The 21,463-nt window shown below is 46.6% G+C and overlaps 1 protein-coding gene across 4 annotated transcripts in view; it reads right to left on the bottom strand.

The window, feature by feature from the left end:
- Positions 1 to 18,521, bottom strand: part of DVL1 (dishevelled segment polarity protein 1) — a 172,879-nt gene extending 154,358 nt beyond the window's left edge. Inside the window, exon 1 of one of the 4 annotated variants that reach the window (XM_034753310.1) lies at positions 17,585 to 18,521. In XM_034753310.1, the coding sequence (XP_034609201.1) occupies positions 17,585 to 17,754 (170 nt within the window). In that variant the 5' untranslated portion in view covers positions 17,755 to 18,521. The remainder of the gene's footprint in view (positions 1 to 17,584) is intronic. The other 3 variants (XM_034753311.1, XM_034753307.1, XM_034753308.1) reach the window with 3 other exon arrangements.
- Between the last annotated feature and the right edge of the window lie 2,942 nt (positions 18,522 to 21,463).

The raw sequence follows: 21,463 nt of genomic DNA, 5'->3' as shown, positions 1-21,463 counted from the left end.
TGCCTGTTCCAGAGCTTAACTATCTTAGAGTTCGCAAATTTCTCTTAATATCTTAACCTGAATCTTCCTAGCTGCAGGTTACACTGATTTCTTCTTGTCCTACCTTCAGTGGACATGGAGAACAATTGAGCATCCTCCTTATGACAACCCTTAACATACCTGAATACTGTCATCAGGTCCCACCCAGGCTTCTTTTCTCAAGACTAAACATGCCCCATTTTTTTAAAAAAAACCCTTTCCTATTGATAAAAGGTTTAGAAAACCGGATCTTTTTTGTTGCTCTACTTTGTACTCTCTAATTTGTCCACATCTTCCTGGTGCTCAGAACCGGACACAGGACTCCAGCTGAGGCCTCACCAGTGCCAAGTAAAGTGGGACAATTACCTCCTTTGCCTTGCATACAAACACACTTGTAAATACAGTCCAGGATGATCTTAGCCTTTTTCGCGACCGCATCACACTGCTGACTTACTGGCTCCTATGATCCACTATCGCCGGCAGATCATTTTCAGCAGAACAACCACCTAGCCAATCGGTCCCCATTTTGTAGTTTGTGCATTTGATTTTCCCTTCCCGCGGGTAGTACTTTGCGCTTACCTTTATTGAATTTTATCTTGTGGATTGCAGACCAATTCTCTAATTCGCCTTGGTCATTTTCAATTCTAATCCTGCCCTTCAAAGTGCTAGCACAACCCCTACCACCATGGTGTCATCCACAAATTCTCCGTGTCATTAATGAACATATGAAAATATTGAATGGTACCAGACCCAGGCAGGACCCCACTAGTGCATTAGTGAAACAGGCTAGCACTTGATTCTCTCCCCACCCCCCATGAATAGTTCTTCTCCCCCCCCACCCCCCGACATAGAAAATGAAAAAAATGCCAGCTTAGATTCATTCCACAAGTAGGTCCTTGGGGAGGAATTCTAAATTGTTAACCAGGAATCCCTACGAATCATTACAAGGCATTCAAGACAACAGTGAGAAGGAGATCAGGGTATGGGATAAGTTAACTTGAGATCTATTAAGTCTCCAAGGCAAGTGTCAGCTTCATAGAAGCAGGGATGGATGCCTTTTTTCTCCTGGCAGAAGTACTGTCATTTCCCCATCATGGTTATGAATGGGGACGGTGTTTTAGAAAAGAAATTATCAGAATTCGTCACGATTTTAGAGTGGTCATCACTTAAAGCAAAAGTCCCTTGGAGACAGAAGGAAAAGGAACGGAGCTTGCGGGCAAAGAGATTGGGGAAGAACTTGAAGCCTATTGGGAGGACTTTTTGAAGGAATACAAGGAACGCTCACCAAGAGTCTCCCAATGACTCTAGTGGGGTTGGGAAAGAAAACTCCACACAGCACTCACTTCTAAAGTTTCTTTAGAGCCAGCTACATGGGCAATTCAGCACCCATTAAAGCTTCCTTGTAGCCAGAAAGGGATCACTTGCTGAGCCTTTGGTGTACTGTAACTGCTCCTGTTAAACAATTCAAAGCAAGACAACCAGTTGGGCCCAACATCCATCCTCCTGGGAGAGATCACGTACAGTCAGTTAACATCTAAGAAACAGTAACGGAACAAGAACAGCGGGGTTAGTTTTCTCAACAAGTGGACTTTCCATCCAGCAAGTTTTTATGTTCTGTGATTTCCTGGTGTCTCAAGCTGATGCTGACGGTTTCCCAAAAGCACTTGACTGGATGCATCATGCCCACGGAGAATATTTCACAGCGTTGTATCTCAAGTTCCTCAATACACTGTGACCCTTTCAAGATGCTGTTTTGAAGAAAACTCAGTAAAACAGGCTGGGCTTAGCGATGAGCTTTTATATGCAAGAGCGTTTCTACAAGCCAGGGATGATCCCTTTGGCATGAGCACAAGCAGGCATTCCATTTTAAAGCTTGCTGGGGTTAATATTTCTCATAGGAACCAGCAAGATATTCTGCTCTTCATCGGGTTTCCTATAGAAACTCAGTTCTTGCCATACAAGCGATCAGGTCGTGTGCAACAACAGATTTACCAAGACACTATGGGGACATGGCAGGCAGAAAGGCACCTATTGCAATGAATCTGTACATTCAGTATTGCTCATTATCCCCCTGCCCTTTGGAAGTGGTAGTCATAGGGTGCAGCCAACTATAATGGATAAACACTCAAAAATTCCAACTCCTGGCGAAAATGTGGGAGAGGCAATTTCAGTTATCAAGGCAGCTGAATTGACACAGGCAGCAAAATTCAAAGGAAGATGCAGGCTGGAAGAACAAGGAGAGCATTCTGGCAGCTACCACCATGTAGAACAGGGGTAGGCAACCTATAGCACGTGTGCCAAAGGCGGCACGCGAGCTGATTTTCAGTGGCACTCACACTGCCCGGGTCCTGGCCACCAGTCTGGGGGGGCTCTGCATTTTAATTTAATTTTAAATGAAGCTTCTTAAACATTTTAAAAACCTTATTTACTTTACATATAACAATAGTTTAGTTATATATTATAGACTTTTAGAAAGAGACCTTCTAAAAACATTAAAATATATTACTGGCACGCAAAACCTTAAATCAGAGTGAATAAATGAAGACTCGGCACAGCACTTCTGAAAGGTTGCCGACCCCAATGTAGAATGAGCTAAGAAATAAATTCCATATTTTTTTATATACATATATATATATACACATATATATATATATATATATATATATATATATATATATATATACACACACACACACACACACACACACACATATACATACATATATACACACACACACACACACTACAGCTATACCACCTCATCAGCTTCCATATGCTTTTGCTGGAGTATAGCAGTTGCAAAAAAGACTAACGCTGTAGATAGTTTCATACCTTTGAGAGGATTCCCCCACAAATTAGTTTTAGTCAGTAATGTCAACTCAGCCTCCACACACACACACACACGAAACTGTGCAATTTCTTGGTTCTCTAACATCTCCAACAGCTGAGACTCTGCAAAGCAATCAGAATGATAACTGACAAAGGTGCATACAGTCACTTACCGGCTGCATTTCAAGTAGAATCCCAAAAACAAGCAGGAACAAGCCTATTTTCAAAAACCCCAGGCACGTGCCCAAAGGCAAGCAGAATCCAAGTCAAATCAGCCTGCTGTATTAATCTCCAATATACCACAGCAATCTTTACAGGTTTTACAACTGCATGTAAATGAATTCCTTAATCCCATCTTTAATCTGTTCCCATGCTATTTAAGGTTGATTTTGAAAATGTAGACATAGATCCCCTCCTGGTGAACCTGCTCTGTTCTCTCGCTCTCTCTCTGGCAGATTAGAAAGACGATAATCTTTCAACAAAATTATTCTTTAATAAACCCTATTTAATCCCACTCACGTCACAAACAAATTTATTCATTACAGGAGCAGTAAACCCACAGATGTGTTCTGAACCTCACTCCTAGAGACACTTAATAATTTTAACAGCTGCACAATCTACATGTGTGGTTAAATCAAAGCTGTAGTAAGGCTACCTGCCTACAGGATAGTTGACTATACACACATTGTGGGGGAGGTTTAGTTCCAGGAATAGTAACTACATTGTTTTTCTAGCTTGTCTCACAGCAGATCACTAGCCACAGGAAGTGGGCCAAATCTATTGTATCCCTTTGGCATGTTTTCATAGCACTAGTTTTTAATAAATATAAACACTCCACCCTCAGAGCAGGGCTGTCCTTGGGATCCAGGTTATTGCCACTAGAACAATGGCCGTTTTAAGTATTTGATTATACTACAGCTGGACCTTTAAAATAAGATGCGACTTGCACTATAGAGAAGCATCAGAATGAATCTGGCAAAATACATGTATGCTAGTATGGTTACAAGCGTGTAGGCTTTGGGCGTTATGTGCTAGGGATTGGTACATATACCTTTATGATTTAGCATTTGCAGGACAATAATAATTACAGCCCCCAGCCAAAATTAAAGGTCCCACTTATGCAGGCTCTGTGCAAAAAAAATCAGAGACTGTCCTTGCTCCTAGAAGCTCAACATCTAAACAGATGAGACAGACAAAGCTGGAGAAGGGAAATTCGACTGCCCTCATTTTATAAACAGCAAGCAAGGCTCTAAGCACAGCACACACCTAGCAATTCAGCAAAGCACTTAGTCACATGTCTAACTTTTTACACAAACGTGTGTTTAAATGCCTTGCTGAACTGGGACTGAAGTGAGTTGCCCAAGGTCACATAGGAAGTCAGTGGCAGAACAAGCTTTACCTCTGGAGCTCAAGTCCCAGGCATCAGTACTTCAGGCTTGTGTGACTTTTAACCTAGCTTCCCTTCCCTGCCTTAAGGCTGAAAACTCCCTCCTGGACCCAACTGCTGCCTGGCCCAGATATTCAGACCCAAATTGTGCTCTAAGTGATTCCGTTACTCCACAGTGACACTGGTTTGACTGAGAACAGCACGTGGCCCTCAGTTTTGATTGCTCTCCAACTCACCATGGATTGGGACAGCTGCACTTCTTGCATGAGGGCCTGGAGCAGACCAAGCTCCATTTCAGGCTGGAGCACACTCAGGAGAATAGGAGCAAGTGGCTGCCCCACAGAACCAGTCAAGGCCCCCATCTGGCAGACCTATAGAGTGGCCCATAAAGGTTGAGAATCGCTGCAGTCGAGACACCATCCTAAATCACAGAAGTCTTATTAGCTACCACTGAGCGCAGTAACTAGTTAAAATCCCAGCGCCAAATCGAAGGGAGGCTTTGGAAGATTTCCCTGCCTCTGATAAATTTATCCCTTCTCCTGATGCTACTCAGCCACCTGAGTTACCTACATTTTTGTGGGTGACGCTCATTGAAATATTGGCAGATCTGACTTTAAAAAAACATCTGTTCCCGTTGGTACTCACAACCAGGGCCGGCTTCAGGCATTAGCTGAGCAAGCAGGTGCTTGGGGTGGCCAAGGGGAAGGGGCGGCACATCGGGCTCTTTGGCGGCCATTCGGCGGAGGGTCCCTGTCCCTCTCGGAGGGAAGGACCTGCCACCGAATTGCCACCAAAGAAGAAAGCGGCGCGGTGGAGCTGCCACCAATCGCGGCTTTTTTGGGGGGGGGGGGCTGCTTGGGGCGGCAAAAACCCTGGAGCCGGCCCTGCTCACAACAAACTGCAAATTCAAAACATGAACTAGATAGCGAAGGAACTGCTGACTCAAAACCCACTGAAATCAATGGAAAGACTAATTGATTGCACTGGGCTTTGGCTCAAGCCCTGAGTAAGCAAAGTTGCTGCTACCTATGTTCTTCAGACTCTGGGCCCTCCCTGCACTGCTAGTTACGTGAGCAACAACAGATAAGGGCTATAAAACCTTGTCACAGCCCTGTCACGGGTCATGCATTTATTTCCTTGAGCAGCCATGTTTGTTTACATCACGTGGAACAGCTGAGTGTGACCTTAAGACAACTTTGATGTCTGTAGGCCAAAAGAACCAGTTACATAATAGTCCGAACAAGCAGAGATAGGCAGATAAGGCCTAAAAGAACCTGGGGCAGGGAAAAACTTTAAAAGGAACTAATTTGTTGCACCGTCTGTTCAAACGCACGTACCACTTGAAAGAGATATTTGCACTGGAATTTATTTTTTTAGGCATTTACAAGAGAGAGGCCGTCTAATTTGTATAAGAACGGCCATACTGGGTCAGACCAATGGTTCATCTAGCCCAGTATCTTGTCTTCCAACAATGGCCAATGCCAGGTGCTTCAGAGGGAGTGAACAGAAGAGGACAATTATCAATGATCCATCCTGTGTCATCCGGTCCCAGTTTCCGGCAGTCAAAGCTATTGATCGACCTATCCTCTATAAACTTCTCATTCTTCTTTGAACCCAGTTTACTTTTGCCCTTCATGACATCGCCTGGAAGTGGGCTCCACAGATTGACTGTGCGTTGTGTGAAGAAGTACTTTCTTGTGTTTGTTTTAAATCTGCTGCCTATTCATTTCATTGGGTGACCCCTGGTCCATGTGTTATGTGAAGGGGTAAATAACACTTCCCTATTCACCCTCACCACACCAGTCGTGATTTTATAGATATCAGTCATCTCTTTTCCAAGCTGAACAGTCCCAGTCGTTTTTAATCTCTCCTCGTATGGAAGCTGTTCCACACCCCTAATCATTTTTGCTGCTCGTCTCTGGACCTTTTCCAATTTGAATATACCTTTTTTGAGATGGGGCAACCAGAACTGCACACGGTATTCAAGGTGTGGCGTACCATGGATTTATATAGTGGCATTTTTATATTTTCTGTCTTAGGCCTGGTCTACACTGGGAGTGGGAATCGATCTAAGTTACAGAACTTCAGCTATATGAATAACTTAGCTGAAGTTGATGTACTTAGACCTACTCACCGCAGTGAAGACACTGCGGTGAGTCGACTGCTGCCGCTCCCCCGTCGACTCTGTCTGCGCCTCTCGCGGCAGTGGAGTACAGGATTCGACGGGAGAGCGCTCGGGGGTTGATTGATCACGTCTAGTCTAGACGCGATCAATCGACCCCCGCTGGATCAATCACTGCCCGCCGATCCGGCGGGTGGTGTAGACATACCCTTATTTCTATCTTTTTCCTAATGGTTCCTAACAGTCTGTTCACTTTTCAGACTGCTGCTGCATGTTGAGCAGATGTTTTCAATGAATGATCCACAATGATTCCAAGATCTTTTTCTTGAGTGGCAATAGCTAATTTAGACCCCATTATTTTGTACGTATAGTTGGGATTATGTTTTCCTCTGTGCATTACTTTACATTTATCAACATTGAATTTCATCTGCCATTTTTGTTGCCCAGGCACCCAGTTTCGTGAGCTCCCTTTGTAATGCTTTGCATGCACCTTTGTTACACGATGGTATTACCATTTAAGGCCCCCAAGCCTGAAACCCCTGGTGCCTGAGTGGACCGCTGTGCCCATGTGGAGTTTAATTGAAGTAGGGCTCTGCACAGGGTCAACAGTCTGTACTTGGCTAAAAGCTGGAAGGTCAAGGCCTAAACCTGCAGTTGAGAGCTATCTACTGTTCTCTTATTCATTTAGTTTATGAAAACCTTGGGGATTCTACGCATTAAGAAGTGATCCTAACCCATTATGTTAGAATACAAACTCTTAGATTTGAGTAAGGAATATACCAAGTAACCTATTTGCAATCTGGACAGATTTTTCCATTGCTGGAGAATAAGTTTCACAATCATAACGGCTATTGAGTTGTGTGAATGATATTAAACTCCTCTTCTTTTCAGTACTAGTTGAGTTAGATGTTGCACTACAATTCTAATAAGATTAGCTCAGCTAAACAAGCTTGTCTGGAGGGATTAAAAATTCACCCATTCATTTTGTTCTGATGAGGTCTACAAACTAATGGGCCAGATTCTCAGCTGCTGTAGATCAATGTTTCTTCATTGATTTGTTCACACACAATAAGGTCATAACTATTTAATCCTCAAACTGTGTAGGGAGGTAAATATCATTCATGGGGAAATTGAGGAAGAGATGTTAAGGGCTTGATTTGACAAGTGCTGAGCACCGTCTGCCCCCTGGAAGGCAGGAGGAGCAGCAGGATCCCAGCTACTCTGGAAACTTGGCCTTACGGCTCCAATTCAGCACGGTATTTCAACACGTTTACCCACACGTCTAACTCCATCCTGGCCCAGCAAAGCACGTAAGTACATGCTGAAGTCTCACAAAACAATAGCTAGGATTCTCAAAATGGCCTCAAGGAGTAAAGGCATCCACCTCCCATTGACTTGCAATAGGAATTCAATGAGCCAACTAATTTCCTTTGACCCCTTTGAAAATCGCAGCCCACATGCGAAAAATTAAGCATGCGCTTAAGTGATTTGCTGAATCGGGTTTTGATGACTTCATCAGTGCCATAGATTGAGTCATAGTCAAAAATGGGATTAGAACTCACTCCCTCTTTACTCCAACGGGTTCACCCTCTAGCTAAAACCTACACTCCCATTTCAAGTGCAAAGAGAAAGATTAGTAGGAAAAATATTGACAGACTTTGCATTTCCTCAGTATTGTGTAACAATAACCTGACATGACTTTCATAGATAGAAGCAAAGTGCAATACCGTCCAATGGATCCCCAGAGTCAGTGGCGGATTAATAATTTTGCCGCCCCTAGGCCGGGAAATAATTGTCGCCTTGGCCCCGTCCTGACTCCGCCCTTTTCCCACCCCCATTCTAACCCCCTCCCCAAAGTCCCTGCCCCAACTCCACCCCCTCCCTTCCCCTATTGGATCCCTTCCCCAAAGCCCCGCCCCCAGCCCCGCCTCTTCCCCCAGCATGCGGCATTCCCCCTCTTCCCCCCTCCCTCCCTGCCCTGCGAAACAGCCGGGAGGGGAGAGAAACAGGACGCGGTGGCACGCTTGCAGAGGTGAGCTGGAGCAGGGGGGCGGGGTGCGGAGGGGAGCTTCCGCCCCTGCAAATTTGTCGGCCTAGGCAATAATACGGCACTGCCCAGAGTGCTTTGCAGTGTTTGGACTGCTCTAATTCCATTTAAATTCATGGGATTGAGCACCAGTGAAAGGAGCTGGCTGAGGCCAGAAGAACACTTCATCCAGCAGAAACTCCCTGGTTAATTTATGGAAGCAGAATGTAGTTACTCATATTCAAAGTGGTCACAAGTCCACAGTTAACTCTCCTTGGGGAAGGGTCTGCGGGACCGGGACCAGAACCAGGTCTGCAGAGCCTGGGACAGCTGACGTTCCCCACATTGCCACCAAGCAGAGGGCGCACAGAGCACTGTGGAGAATATGCACCACAGGAAGTACCACCCAATGGGTCCAGGAGTTACAGCACGCTGGGGTTTTCTGATTGGCCCACGCTCACTATTTAGCTCTGGAGGGTATGCCAGGAAGTTGTCCAGGCAACCACCCAGACTTCGAGCTTGCTGCGACTCCAGGCCTCACCTCACTTTCTGATCTCCAGTCTCCGACTCCTGCCTGACTCTGACCCCGACTCTTGCCTAGCAATTACTCTGAGCCCGGCTCACTGACTATCACCTTGTGACTGTCCTTGTAGGCAGCAGTCCAGCCACGAATGCTAGGCCAGCCTGTGCCGCCTTCGCCCTGGTCCCTCACATCTGGTCAGACATTTCGCCAAAATATGGATACTTGTTAATGTTTCTTTTGCAGCCCAGACACCAAGTGCCATTGAACTGACATTTTTTGCCCTGGAGTATTTATGAGCAAGACACATCAAAAACTTTTTAAACACATCTTTTGTTCCTATATTTTGTTCAGTTTCTTGTTCTCAGAAGTTTTCTAACCAGCTCTAGTGTTTCCTGTTAATGTGGTACACCTCTACCTCGATAGAAAGCTGTCCTCGGGAGCCAAAAAATCTTACCGCGTTATAGGTGAAATCGCATTATATTGAACTCGCTTTGATCCACCGGAGTGCACAGCCCCGCTCCCCCCTCCCTTCCCGGAGCACTGCTTTACCGCGTTATATCCGAATTCGTGTTATATTGGGTGGCGTTATATCGAGGTAGAGGTGTATATGCAGAATTCTCTGTGACTAGAATGGAAAATGGCATAAGTTTTTAACTACTACATGGGGGCGGAACTGTCTCTCTTTTCTTTTATTTTTTTTAAATGAGGACATTCCTTTTCTAGCAGAGAGAGGACCTACTTTTCAAAGCTTTTATCCCCTCATTTTTAGAAGAATTATGGACTAGAAATGTATTTATGAGCTCAAAAGACTTTCAGCTCCTAACAAAGTTGTTCTGTATCTCCACATAGATCCATTTCTCAGACTAGATGACTTGCATTAGAGTCAGGGAAAGCAAAGACACACCCTAGAGAAAGTCTTCACAGGAGCGTATGCAGAGTGAACCCCTCATGCTGGAAGATCTTCCACCATGAATTGTCTCGCTCTACACATCTCCCCCACAGTATACAACCAGCAAGACTGCTCCCCTCTAAAAGGCGCAGTACAAAGAAAACCGTAACTCCTCACTGATATAGGCTCATGCACCAGAAAGATCATGTAAGTGAAGATCTTACACAAAACTGATAGCAACATAGACTCATAGACTTTAAGGTCAGAAGGGACCATTATGATCATCTGGTCTGACCCCCTGCATGCTGCAGGCCACAAAACCGTCCCTACCCTTCCCTTGACTCTGCTGATGAAGTCCCCAAATCCTGTGTCTTGGTGACTTCAATTGGCAGAGAACCCTCCTGCTAGCGATCCCTGCCCCTTTCAATACAGAGATACCAAAGGGGATCCAGAAATCAATCCTCTCTTTACATCCTCCTCAAGAACATACAATAAATAGAACGTCACTTCTTGATTCTGCAGATCCTGATCTCTCCCAGAAGAATGGCAGAATAGATTCTGGTTTCTTGTACATTGGGCGAGAGGATTCCAGAGCAGCAGGTCCTTGACAGAAAAGGTTTGTCCCTCAGTACCACCATTAGGGGACAGGAAGACAATCAGCTGTTCCAACCCTACTGACATATTGGTTAAACGGCTAGGAAATGAACAACAGGGCAGACACCCTGGAGCATGGGGCACATTCATCAATATAAACCTTGGGATGTGGCCCAGGTTACGCATTGTAGATTGAATACTTATTCCTCTGTATCTCTCTTGCCAGCAACAATCCTGTCTTGCTGTGTCCTGTGCTAGCTAGTAAGGGACTGGATAAAATTAAATCCCAACATGTGTTACCATACATTTATCTTAGGATGATAACGTTACATGCCGTCCTGTAATTAATTGCTTTATCTTTGAGTTTATTGCTTTCATAGTTTCCAGCTCTAAACCACATATTATTGGACAGTGTCCTACAGCATAATAAATTACTAGGTTTTTTCCAGAGCTTTTCCTTACAAAGGAGATGAGTTGGAAATATATGTGCTCATCCGATACAATGGACACGCCATGTGAATAAGCTGGATTCTGAGCTGTAAGATCTGTGCAACCATCAGAGTTTAAATTTAAAAAAGTGGTTCCATTTGACTAAATTAAAAATTCCAAAAAAATCTCTAATGTAGTGTGTTTATTCAAATTAATAATTGCAAAAAGAAATCAGTGAAGCTGCATTAGACAAAGGACTGCAAGGACGCATGGGCATAACCTCAGAGTCAACACTATTCCAATGGAAAACCAGGTGACGCTGCTCTTCAGCTAACAGACATGGGCCATGAAGAGCAGGGTTTTTTTTTTTTAAGAGACTCAAAGCCTGACCCTGCAGTGTCCTGACCACCCTCACCTCCCACTGACTTCAAAGGGAGTGGAAGTTGTCAGCAATCTTACATTAGAAAATAGGAGCTCTAAGATGTCTTGCAGCTATAAGGCAATATTTGTATTAATATATTATTGTGAGCTATAGATATGAAGGTAGCAGGAAAGTACTGTACATTCAAAGTATAGACAAATCCATGTCCCCCACCAGTGGGTGCAGAGGTCAGCAGGCATGGGAGATGGAGGAGGAGACAACGTTTATTATGAGCCTGATATAAGCAGACTTCAAGTGATGTAAGGTTTTCTGAATCATACCTGTGCATCGCTACGGTTTACACTGCCATAACTGGCTGAGGCTGTAACATTACGTACTTTGTGCCTTAGTAAATTAAGCCCTAACTAAATCAGAAAGATCCCTAGAACCTCCTCTGCCATGTTTTCCGACCAGCATGCTGAAGGCTGGCCAAACACTCAGCATAGATACATGAAACAGACTGTGTAACAAGGCCCCTGTTCTACCACCACTTCTCTCTGCCCTAAATAACCCTGGTCATTCCTGGCTGGAAACAATTCCATGTATACATTATTTCGGAACAGTTATTTATTACATTATTTCAGGATCCAGGAACGGCTGGGCCATAATTACAACAACATGTGCAATATTGCAGAGTCAGTTCCTGAGCGCTGGCTTCGGAAGAAGGCTCCACTTCTGCACAAAAACATTTGCCTTCCGAACACCAGAACTACTTTTCACTCCATATTGGGATTTATAAACCGCCCTGCCAAGCCGTCAACTTGCCCAATTATAGCTCTGCACGGCCATTGAGCAGCAATGCCAAGAACAGAAGTCTAGCGCGAGAGAACTCCAAATGACAGGAACATTTCAGTTTTAAATGAAATCTAAGTACCTCTTACAGAACAGAACGAAAAAAAAAATTCCCCAGGGAACATTTTCAGGGCTGTTCAGAGGAAATCAGACAATTCTTGCGATTGTTAGTGGAAACTGTAGATATAGTTCCCTGTTTGCTATTGAAAAAAAATGCACCCTTCAGGATACAAGATTATAAAAACACAAACCCATATTTACTGTTAATACTTTGTCCCGACAGCCAAAACGCAAATTGGTTCTCCAATTCCCTCTGCTTTTCATATGTAATTGTGTTTATAAAGGAAGCAATAAAAGTTTAGTAGGACTAGTAGACAAGGCTGATTGATCGCATATTGGCTTATGAGAGACACTAGCCCTAAACAGGAGCAGACACTACCCTTACTGCGCCAATAGCTTCCTACTCCAGTGCATCTACAACACAACAGAGCTTTCGTCTTTAGCCATTCATACAGACCGTATCCTGAAATGCTTTACAAAGTTCCCCACCACAGTTAGAGAGTGGAATAATCACAGCAGGAGAGAGAAACAGAGGTACACACAAAGGAGAAACAAACTTGTTTTCATGTGAGATTTGAAAGCCGGGGATGGGGAGGAGGAGATAAAGTGGAGGAACAGAGAAAAGCTGTTCCAGATGATAGGCGCTGCACAGAAGGCTCTTGCACCAACTCTGCTGGGGGAAGGAGAGGAGGGGGGGGAGATAAAGAGGAGGCTGGTGCTAATGGGCTGGGGACAGGAACAAAGTCAGAGGAGAGACTACATTGGAGTAACTTACACCTTTCAGTCCCACAACACCTAGGATTTACTGACGTTGGCCATGAGCTGACAATCATATGAGCAGTCCCATTGAAGTCAGCAGGACTACCCACATGCATATAGTTAAGCGTGTGCATCAATGTTTGCAGGATCAGGGCTTTAGATTGAACCCTGTCGACCAACATATATAGTTTACACATCCATACGATCCCTTGGACCAGAAATGGGCTCATTGGGTCCCGGAGTCTAAGGGACATGGCACTTCTACATTTGGTTCAGAGAAGGTCTGTAGTTTCGGATGGAGCAAATCCAGGTAGTGACATTACAAGGTAGACAGTTTTGAACTGGATCCTGAAATAAGATAACTACTTGCTTAAAGAATTATATATACACACACACATATACATACCCCCTCCCTAAAAGGAAACCCCAATGACTGCCCCAGTCACTAACTACACGATGAACTTCATGCAGAGAAGCCATCGGTGGTTGGAGAAATGAGCCCTGCTATAAGATGATGACATTTTACATCAAGAAGGGAAGTGAAAAGGGCATCACTAGAGGTTCACAGTACCCCAGAATTGATTAAATCCGGTGGTCACAGAAGGAAAAAAAAGGCAAGTAATTGTGGTGGTGTTAGCACTGTTAAATATTGCATCAGCTCTTCCATTAGAGATCTGATTTTATGGTGGTTTTCAACTTGTCCATAGAAATTCATTGTGAGCTGAAGCTTAGGAAAGAGAAGTAAATGCCATTTAAATTTACACACAGGCCCAAATCTTGCAGTCAGATACATGCTGGCAGACCCTTCTACCCTCAAAGAGCCAAGGATTGCGGTCATATCTTGTTATATATTATTTAGGAACTTCAACTGGGGTTTAAGCACAAAAACTTTGACGTTTACCTTTAAACAACTTCAGCTTTTAGACAGACCCATCTTGCAACAAAACTAGCGCTGATGCATGAAGGGACAGTCTAGGAAAGACAACATCTGCCCCAGATGCAGTGGGCATCAACAGGAGTTGTGGATGCTCTATCCCAGGGGTAGGCAACCTATGGCACGCATGCCAAAGGCAGCAAGCGAGCTGATTTTCATTGTCACTCACACTACCCGGGTCCTGGCCACCAGTCCGGGGGGGCTCTGCATTTTAATTTAATTTTAAATGAAGCTTCTTAAACATTTTAAAAACCTTATTTGTTTTACATACAATAGTTTAGTTATATATTAAAGACTTATAGAAAGAGACCTTGTAAAAAAGTTAAAAGTTTGGCACGCAAAACCTTAAATCAGAGTGAATAAATGAAGACTCGGCACAGCACTTCTGAAAGGTTGCCGACCCCTGATTTATCCTTTAGGATCAAGCACTTTGCCAGCTGACTACTGCTACCGAGCCAATAAATGCAGCAATCCAAACTGTTACCATTTTGTGTGGTGACCCTCACAGATATCAAAGGTTCTTATTTAATTCCAGGGAAGAGTGCAGCAGATTATACTTTAAAAATCCTTTTTTTATATATTTTGGAGAGCCCCCGCCCCTCAGAAAATTTTAAGATCCTCTAGCTCACACGCTGGGTCTGGCTTTTCTTTTGCTGCTGGTTCCTGAAGCAGAATATAGTAGAAACCTTGGAACTGCCAATTTTTCAGCACGTCTGCACACAGGCACTTCAAAAGGTGGAGTGCCAGGTACCGCACGTGAGCGGCAATGGAATTAAGTTATATCCTATGTACTACATTCACAAGGCAGCAGCAGTTAGAGACCAAGTATGACCTTTAGCTTTGAGTTTGCTAAACATATCTTGCTTCATGTTACCACCTTATAATTTAAGCTGGTGGTGTTAATGTCTGTGAATCCCATTCACAAACTTGTAGCTTTGCTACTTGGAAAAGCAAAACCATTCCAGTTCCATATTACAAGATCACTAAGACAACGGCTTCAACCAAACACCCTCATATTTGCCACTGTACGATGCAAGCTTCCCCGGGTATCACCAAGCAGAGATTCCACACTTCACTGGCAGCACAGACAACTTAACTGCAGCCATTCTCCCCCCCACACCCACACGTCACTTTTACAAAGTATCAATTGTTTCGTATATTTGTATTGGAGAATACTGTTTACTAAAGGGACACTAATTTGACGGATCCAAAATCCGACTGTACATTTGCAACTCCCCACTCTTAAGCCAACTCCATTTTCACAAGCAGGCAAGTGGATCAGCTAGAGATGAAAATCCAGTCAGTAAGGGAACTGAAACAAACAAGAACCCTGCACAGGATTTTCTTGTTAATTACTATCCTTCACCTGGCCAAAGAGCAAGGACAGCACTACACGAGTGACTTTACCTGCAGTCCCAGCAAACTCAGAATCCAGCCCAGTTTTACTGAGGTTGGATCACACACCCGAAGAGCTAGCATTTTAAGGCTATCCCTCAATATTACATTTTTCTACATGAAGGGTGCTGCAAGTTTAAGGGACAGGCAAATTTTATGCTTGTCCAACATGATATACATATTTTTAAGTTGTACTCAACTGTGCTATTAAAAAGCGAGTACTTCAGAAGGCCCAACTGGCTGGTCTAACATCTGGACCATTTCACACATCCCCATGTGTTTGTTTTGAAATTAATTCTTTATGTACTTTTTTCAAAATAAACGTTTCCAAGTTCTAGGAAATAAATAAATCAGTGCATGAGCAGCTCAGTAACAAACCAATATAAACAAACTACCACATAAGAAACACCCTTCAGCATAGAAACATGTTCCCGTGCTGATGGAGAAACAAGCTTCAGGGTTCAAGCTTTCAAGAAGCAATAAAGAGAATATCATTTTAAGACGGTATGAATATTACCAATAGAGTCATTTTAGATACCAGGCACTATATTCATATCTTATTATGTTAGTGATGCTATAGGCATTAGATCACGTTACTTTTTGACAAATGTTTCATCCATTCTCTTCCAAAAGCTATCTAAAAATGCAGAGATGTCTCGCCAGTGATGGATGTTCGTATCTGCATCTAAGACCAAAAAGTGCAGCTGTGTATTACAGAGGGATTACTACACTTTGAAAGCTGATTTATGACAAACTGTCAAAGGGCATTGGACTTTTTTTTTTTTTTTTAATATATGAATACAAACAAATTCAAGCATACAAACCCTCCCCCCCATTTGCGAGGGAAAGCTGGGCCAGAAGTGTGTCCAGCACCCACAGATCCCACTAGAAATCTGGCCTTAATAGTGGAGGCTGAGGACTAATGAAAATCTGGCCCCTCATCTTCATCAGCTTTTATATGTTCCGCGGGGTGAAAACGATCACTTCCGAGAGGAAACAGCTACCTCATGGGTGTGTGCAAAGGTGCTTCCGCACTTGCAAGAGTGGAAGTCCCTTTGAATACGTCGGTTAGGATATTCTTGGTCATATCCTTTATGCTATATTACTGGGGTGTCCTGCAGACTATCCAGAGCAGAGGTATAAGGAGACAGGATAGGGTTACGGGAGAGCGGAGATGCTCAGTGTGCAGAGAGCAGCAGAGGGCTTGCTCAGCGGGAAACCAGCCAACTCCCCGTGGCTAGCGCCAGGGCAGAGGATTTGCCTCTCTTTCTGGGTGATTAGCCGGGCATTGGGGAATGGAATTTCTCCCATTTCCCAGGGGGGATGTCCGGGAGGCAGCCTGGCCTCCTAGGAGCAGCCGCCTGGAGGAGGAGAAAGGCTTTTGGCCCAGTCTACTAGAGGCAGATACCTGCATGTGGGAAGGGCCATGAACCGGTCTCCCTGGGGGTCTGACTTGGGTAGGGGAATAAGGACCCTCCCTTGCCCTCTTGTGCCTGGGTATTGGGGCGGGAATTGCCCCAGACCTTGGCATTGGGAGATGCCCTGTCCCCCTGCCGGGGCACAGCCATGGGGCAGGGCCAGGCCCCTTATGCCTAGTTCTTAGGTGAGTGTCCGGGGGGGGGGGGGGGGGGGGGGGAGGCTCCCCCCCCCCCCCCCCCCCGGGGAAAATGGGCGGGGGGGGGGGGCTGCCCCCATGCCGGCCCCCCCATCCGGGCAGTGCTGGGGCTGTATTGAAGGGGGCTGCCCCGCACCCCCGCCCCAGCCCCGCCGCCTCCCCAGCCCGGGCCGCCATGTTAGTAGCTGCCTCCCCCGGTCCCTGTAGCGGCGGCGGCTGCCCGGGCCTAGCGCGAAGCCGGCGCCGCGGTGCCAGGATCCCCCCGGCCGCGGGGGTGACACGGCTCAGGGGACCCCCCCCCCAGCGCTAGCCAGCCCCGCTGGGGGGCACAAGCCCCGCTGGCTCTAGCGCTGCCCCAGCCCCCTCCCCGGGCACCCCTTGAAGGGCAACAGCCCCCCCCACAGGCAGCCCCCTCCCCTCATGTAAAGGGGTCCACCCACCCCCCAGCGCGATCCCAGCCCCCCCCCAGCCACAGCTGCTGGGGGGGGGGGCTGCTCTCGACGGCCCCCATCTCCCAGGCTTGGGGGCGTTTGCTCCATTCCCCCCCCCATATCAAACAAACGCTCCTCGGACCCCCCCCATGGAAAGTCCCCCCCCCGACCCACGCGAGCTGCGCCCCCCGGCGCGGGGAACAGGTGCGCTCGGCTGCGCCGCTCCCGGGAGGGGTTTAAAGCCCATCGCAGCTGACAGCGGAGGGGGGGGGGGACACAAATATTCGCCCCCCCTTCCCCCATTTTAGGGAGTGCCTATAATAAACAGGGCAAGGGGGGGTTATACACACAGACACTCACCCGAAATCCTGGTCCATGGACTTGAAGAAGAATTTGTAGCTGTGCACAGGCCGGTTGCTGAGGACATTTTTAAAATCTGTCAAAGTGACTTTCTCCGGGGGGACGGGCAGCTTCACCAGGTAGGGGGTCTCCTCCTCGTCGATGTGGTAGATGATTTTAGTCTCCGCCATGGGAGAGGGGGGGGAGGAAGCTTCCGAGGACAAGGGAGGGGGGCCGGGGAGGGGGGGAAGCTCCAGCCCCGGTCGGAGCGACCAGTCCCTCGCTGGGTTTCACCGCCCCCAGTCCGGCGCGGCTGCAAACAGGAAGGGAGAGCTCCGCTCCTGCCTATTGCACGGGGGATTTCATTCCCTGCACCGCTCTCTAGCTGCTCAAGGGGAGAAATGCACGCGGTGCCCAGCCCGGCCGGGTGCCCGGCGCCGCGGCGGCCAGCGGGCGAGGAGAGGGGGCGAGCGGGGCCGAGCGGAGGCGGGCCATGCCCCTGAGCTCGCCGGAGAGGCAAGAGGCGACCGCCGCTGGGAGAGCCCCGCACGCAGCCGGCTGGCGAGGGGAGCTGGCTGGGCTGCGTTCGTAGCCGCCTCCTTCCGCGGCGGCAGCCACCCGCGTTTGCCAGTTGCTCTGGATGGGGAGGGGGAGTGAATCCGCTTCCCAGCCTCCTCGGTGCCGCCTCCTCCCCCGGCTGAGTGAAAGGGACCCCGTGAGTCGGAGCCGGTCCCCGCCCCCGCCGGGTTACAGGCAGGGCTGCTCCAAAACTAACCCGCACCGCGCGGCTGCCCAGGTGATCTCAAAGCGGGCTCCCGGCTCCCCCTACACCAGCGCCGCGTTTCTCTGCAACCAGGTGACGCGCCAGTCCTGGCGTCCGAGGCGGCGTGGAAACGTGATCCGCGAACCCTGCTCCGGGAATGAACCGGACAAGGTCGCTCGTCCCCTGCTGGCTGCCTGGAAACAGACCGGGGGGGCTGGTTCCTGGGCGGATTGAAATGGACAAAGACCAGAATCTTCCTAACAAACCAAAAGGAACAGCTGGTCACGTTGGGAGGCTGGCAGTCTGGGCTGTGAATTATAGCCACACTGAAGGCATGTCACGGGTTTATGGTTGCCATGCCTGGAAACCTGGTAGTAAATAATCAACTCGCTTCATATAGTATCTGTCATTTCCTGACTGAGAGCGATTTACTGTTCCACGGGAATATTGGGCCAGATCTATCCCTCCTTTGCTTCCAAACAGTCCCCCTCTTCATGTGAACAGCCCCTTTGACTCCAGGAAAACGACTAAGGAAGGTGCAGCACCTGAGCACCTACAGTTCCCATTGAAATAAAAATCAAGCTGCTCTATGTATGTGCCTAAATATGGCTCTGGGAGCAGAACAGCCAGGGTTGAAAATGTAGGCCAGATTTTGGTACCCGGCCCATTCGCAGCCCCTCCACCTGCTTCTCTTCTGCAAATTGCTCCATCTCCTTGTAGGAATAACCTGTGGGAGAGGGACACACGTGGCACTGGCTTTGCATGAATAGTTGGAACAGAGGGAAACCAAAGAATGCTGGAATTTAGGAAGGAAAAAAAAAGACTTTGGGGTTAAACCGAGCAAGAGCTGGTAAAAGAGAGGTTTTGGTAGCTGCAGAAAAATGTGTCTTGTGCTTTGTAACTGGAAACAGAGCAGTCCCTGGACAAATCAGGGTTGTGCCTTCCCTTTGTATTTCAACAGAGCTGGGTTGGGGTTTTTTTAATTTTTTTTTTCTGTCTAATCACCATGCTCTGTGTTCCCCTGCCCTTAGTACAATTTGTCATGGACCAAAGCCTATGCTAATAAGCCAGCAGAGAGAGACATTTGCCATCTTCAGAAATCTTCTTTCATAGGTGCTGATTGGGAATCTATCAAGTGTAGATACTGCTGGGGTGGTTGGCATCTACAGAGCTTGTGACCTGTCATAAAAATGTAATCCTTTCTCAGAAGCCATGTTGCCGTACCACAAAGACTATCCCATGCTTTGCAATAGCTTTGGTCCTACTGCTACAGGTCTGAGCGCGGTGCTTTGGAGCAAAGAAGCGGTCCTCTGGTTCTAGAGAACACCTTGTTAGGGGAGTATATCCTGTAGCTCCTACATTTGAGTCACTCCAGCTTCCCTCCTTAGAAAGTCCAAAGGAGGGCAACCGGCGTGTGAAGATTTCCAAAAAGTATGGCTGGGTCGTGGGGAATCTGCTGTTCATTAAAAACACTTCTGCAGCAAAACCCCAGACTAATTATATTCCTTTTTTTTTTTTTTTGCGCCACCCCCAAGAAAGAGCACATTCGTTTCTCCAAATATTCAGCTGCTGCCTGTGGAAAGGGAAAGCGCAACTCAGTAATTGAATGACCTGCGGCCGTGGAATGATTTTTCCATTAGAAAAAAATAACAGGGGAACCAGTTGTGTTAATGCAGCTGCAGTAGGCCAAACGGTTCGTTAACATTGTTACTATTTATTATTTGGAAAGGGGAGGGAGGGGGTATCCCCAAATCGAAGCCTGAGGCGTGAGATTTTGAAAAGCACCTAGTTAGGTTCCCAATTCCTGTTGATTTTTAATGGGAATTGGGCACCTACCTTTAACTTCCTCAGGCCCCTTTGAAAATCCTACCCTACATCTTACATTTACGTAGCATCTTTCAGCCTGAGGTGCTTTTACAGACTATGGGCCCAATCCTGCAAACATAACTGAGTGCAGTCCCTTTGCTTAGATGTGGTAGTAAGTTTATGCACGATCAGGCCCCGTTTATCTCCACCAAGCAGCCATCACTGAAGTGGATGGGGCAGCCAGATGGAAAACCGGTGCACAGCCTGCTGTGCATCAGTCATCAAGGAGGGAAGGTTTTTATTTAATTTAGTTATTTATTACTCGGTACTTGGAATGTAAAAGTATTTCTGGGTGGCACAGCCAAAAGACCGTTTGATCCTGCCATCCTGGGGATGGACTTATGGTTCTTTCTACCCTCATTTCCTATGTTCCCATCCCATTTAAAAAGAAGCCATCTCACCCGAAAGGAACCTAAACATTCTCTATTGTAACAGACACATAGCATCATTCTAGCGTGTGTTGAGTGAGCGTGGGGCTTGGATTCATTTCAGTAACACTTAGTATCATTGTAACTGAGGCTGACAAAAGGGGGGATAGGGAGACAAGTGTACCAAGGCCCTGATTTCAAAGGGCCCTCCCTCCACTATCTGTAACATCTGCCTAAATAAAATGAAAGGGGCGGGGCAGCGAACATGATGTACCAAGGTCTCACATTTCTATTGCCAGGTCTGACTGTGACATGTATTGGGAAACCACAATGCTAGCGCCAACTATCTGCCGGCACGCCTAATACTGTGATGTAATCACAAAATTGCAGTCACTGAAATTCTCCAACCCTGACTCGCTACGGGCATTTATACCACTGTTTTCACCACTGAGCCCAAATCCCTGTCTAATCCTTTAACAAGACATGCAAGGTGAACAGCAAGGAAAAGCTGGGGCCTGAATTTTCAAAACGTCACTAGTGGTTGTAGGGTGGCTCGGTTTTGGGGTGTCCAATTTGGCACACATCAAAGGTGTCTGATTTTCAGGACGTGCTGAGCACCCCCACTCTCAACATCAGTCTTCTTTAAAGTGTCCCCAGTTGGGCCCCTCAGAATGTAGCCATTAGTCACTTTGGAAACTTTAGGCCTATGTTTTCACTATTTAAATATTGGCCTTTTACTTGCAATAGGCAAAAACTACTGAGGAATTCCATAAGCTCACGCTAGGGTGACCAGACAGCAAGTGTGAAAAATCGGGACGGGGAGGGGGGGAATAGGAGCCTATATAAGAAAAAGACCCCAAAATCGGGACTGTCCCTATAAAATCGGGACATCTGGTCACCCTA

The sequence above is a fragment of the Trachemys scripta genome, chromosome 19 (assembly GCF_013100865.1).
Source record: "Trachemys scripta elegans isolate TJP31775 chromosome 19, CAS_Tse_1.0, whole genome shotgun sequence".
Classification (NCBI taxonomy): domain Eukaryota; kingdom Metazoa; phylum Chordata; order Testudines; family Emydidae; genus Trachemys; species Trachemys scripta.
This window is presented reverse-complemented; position numbering and strand designations above follow the sequence as displayed.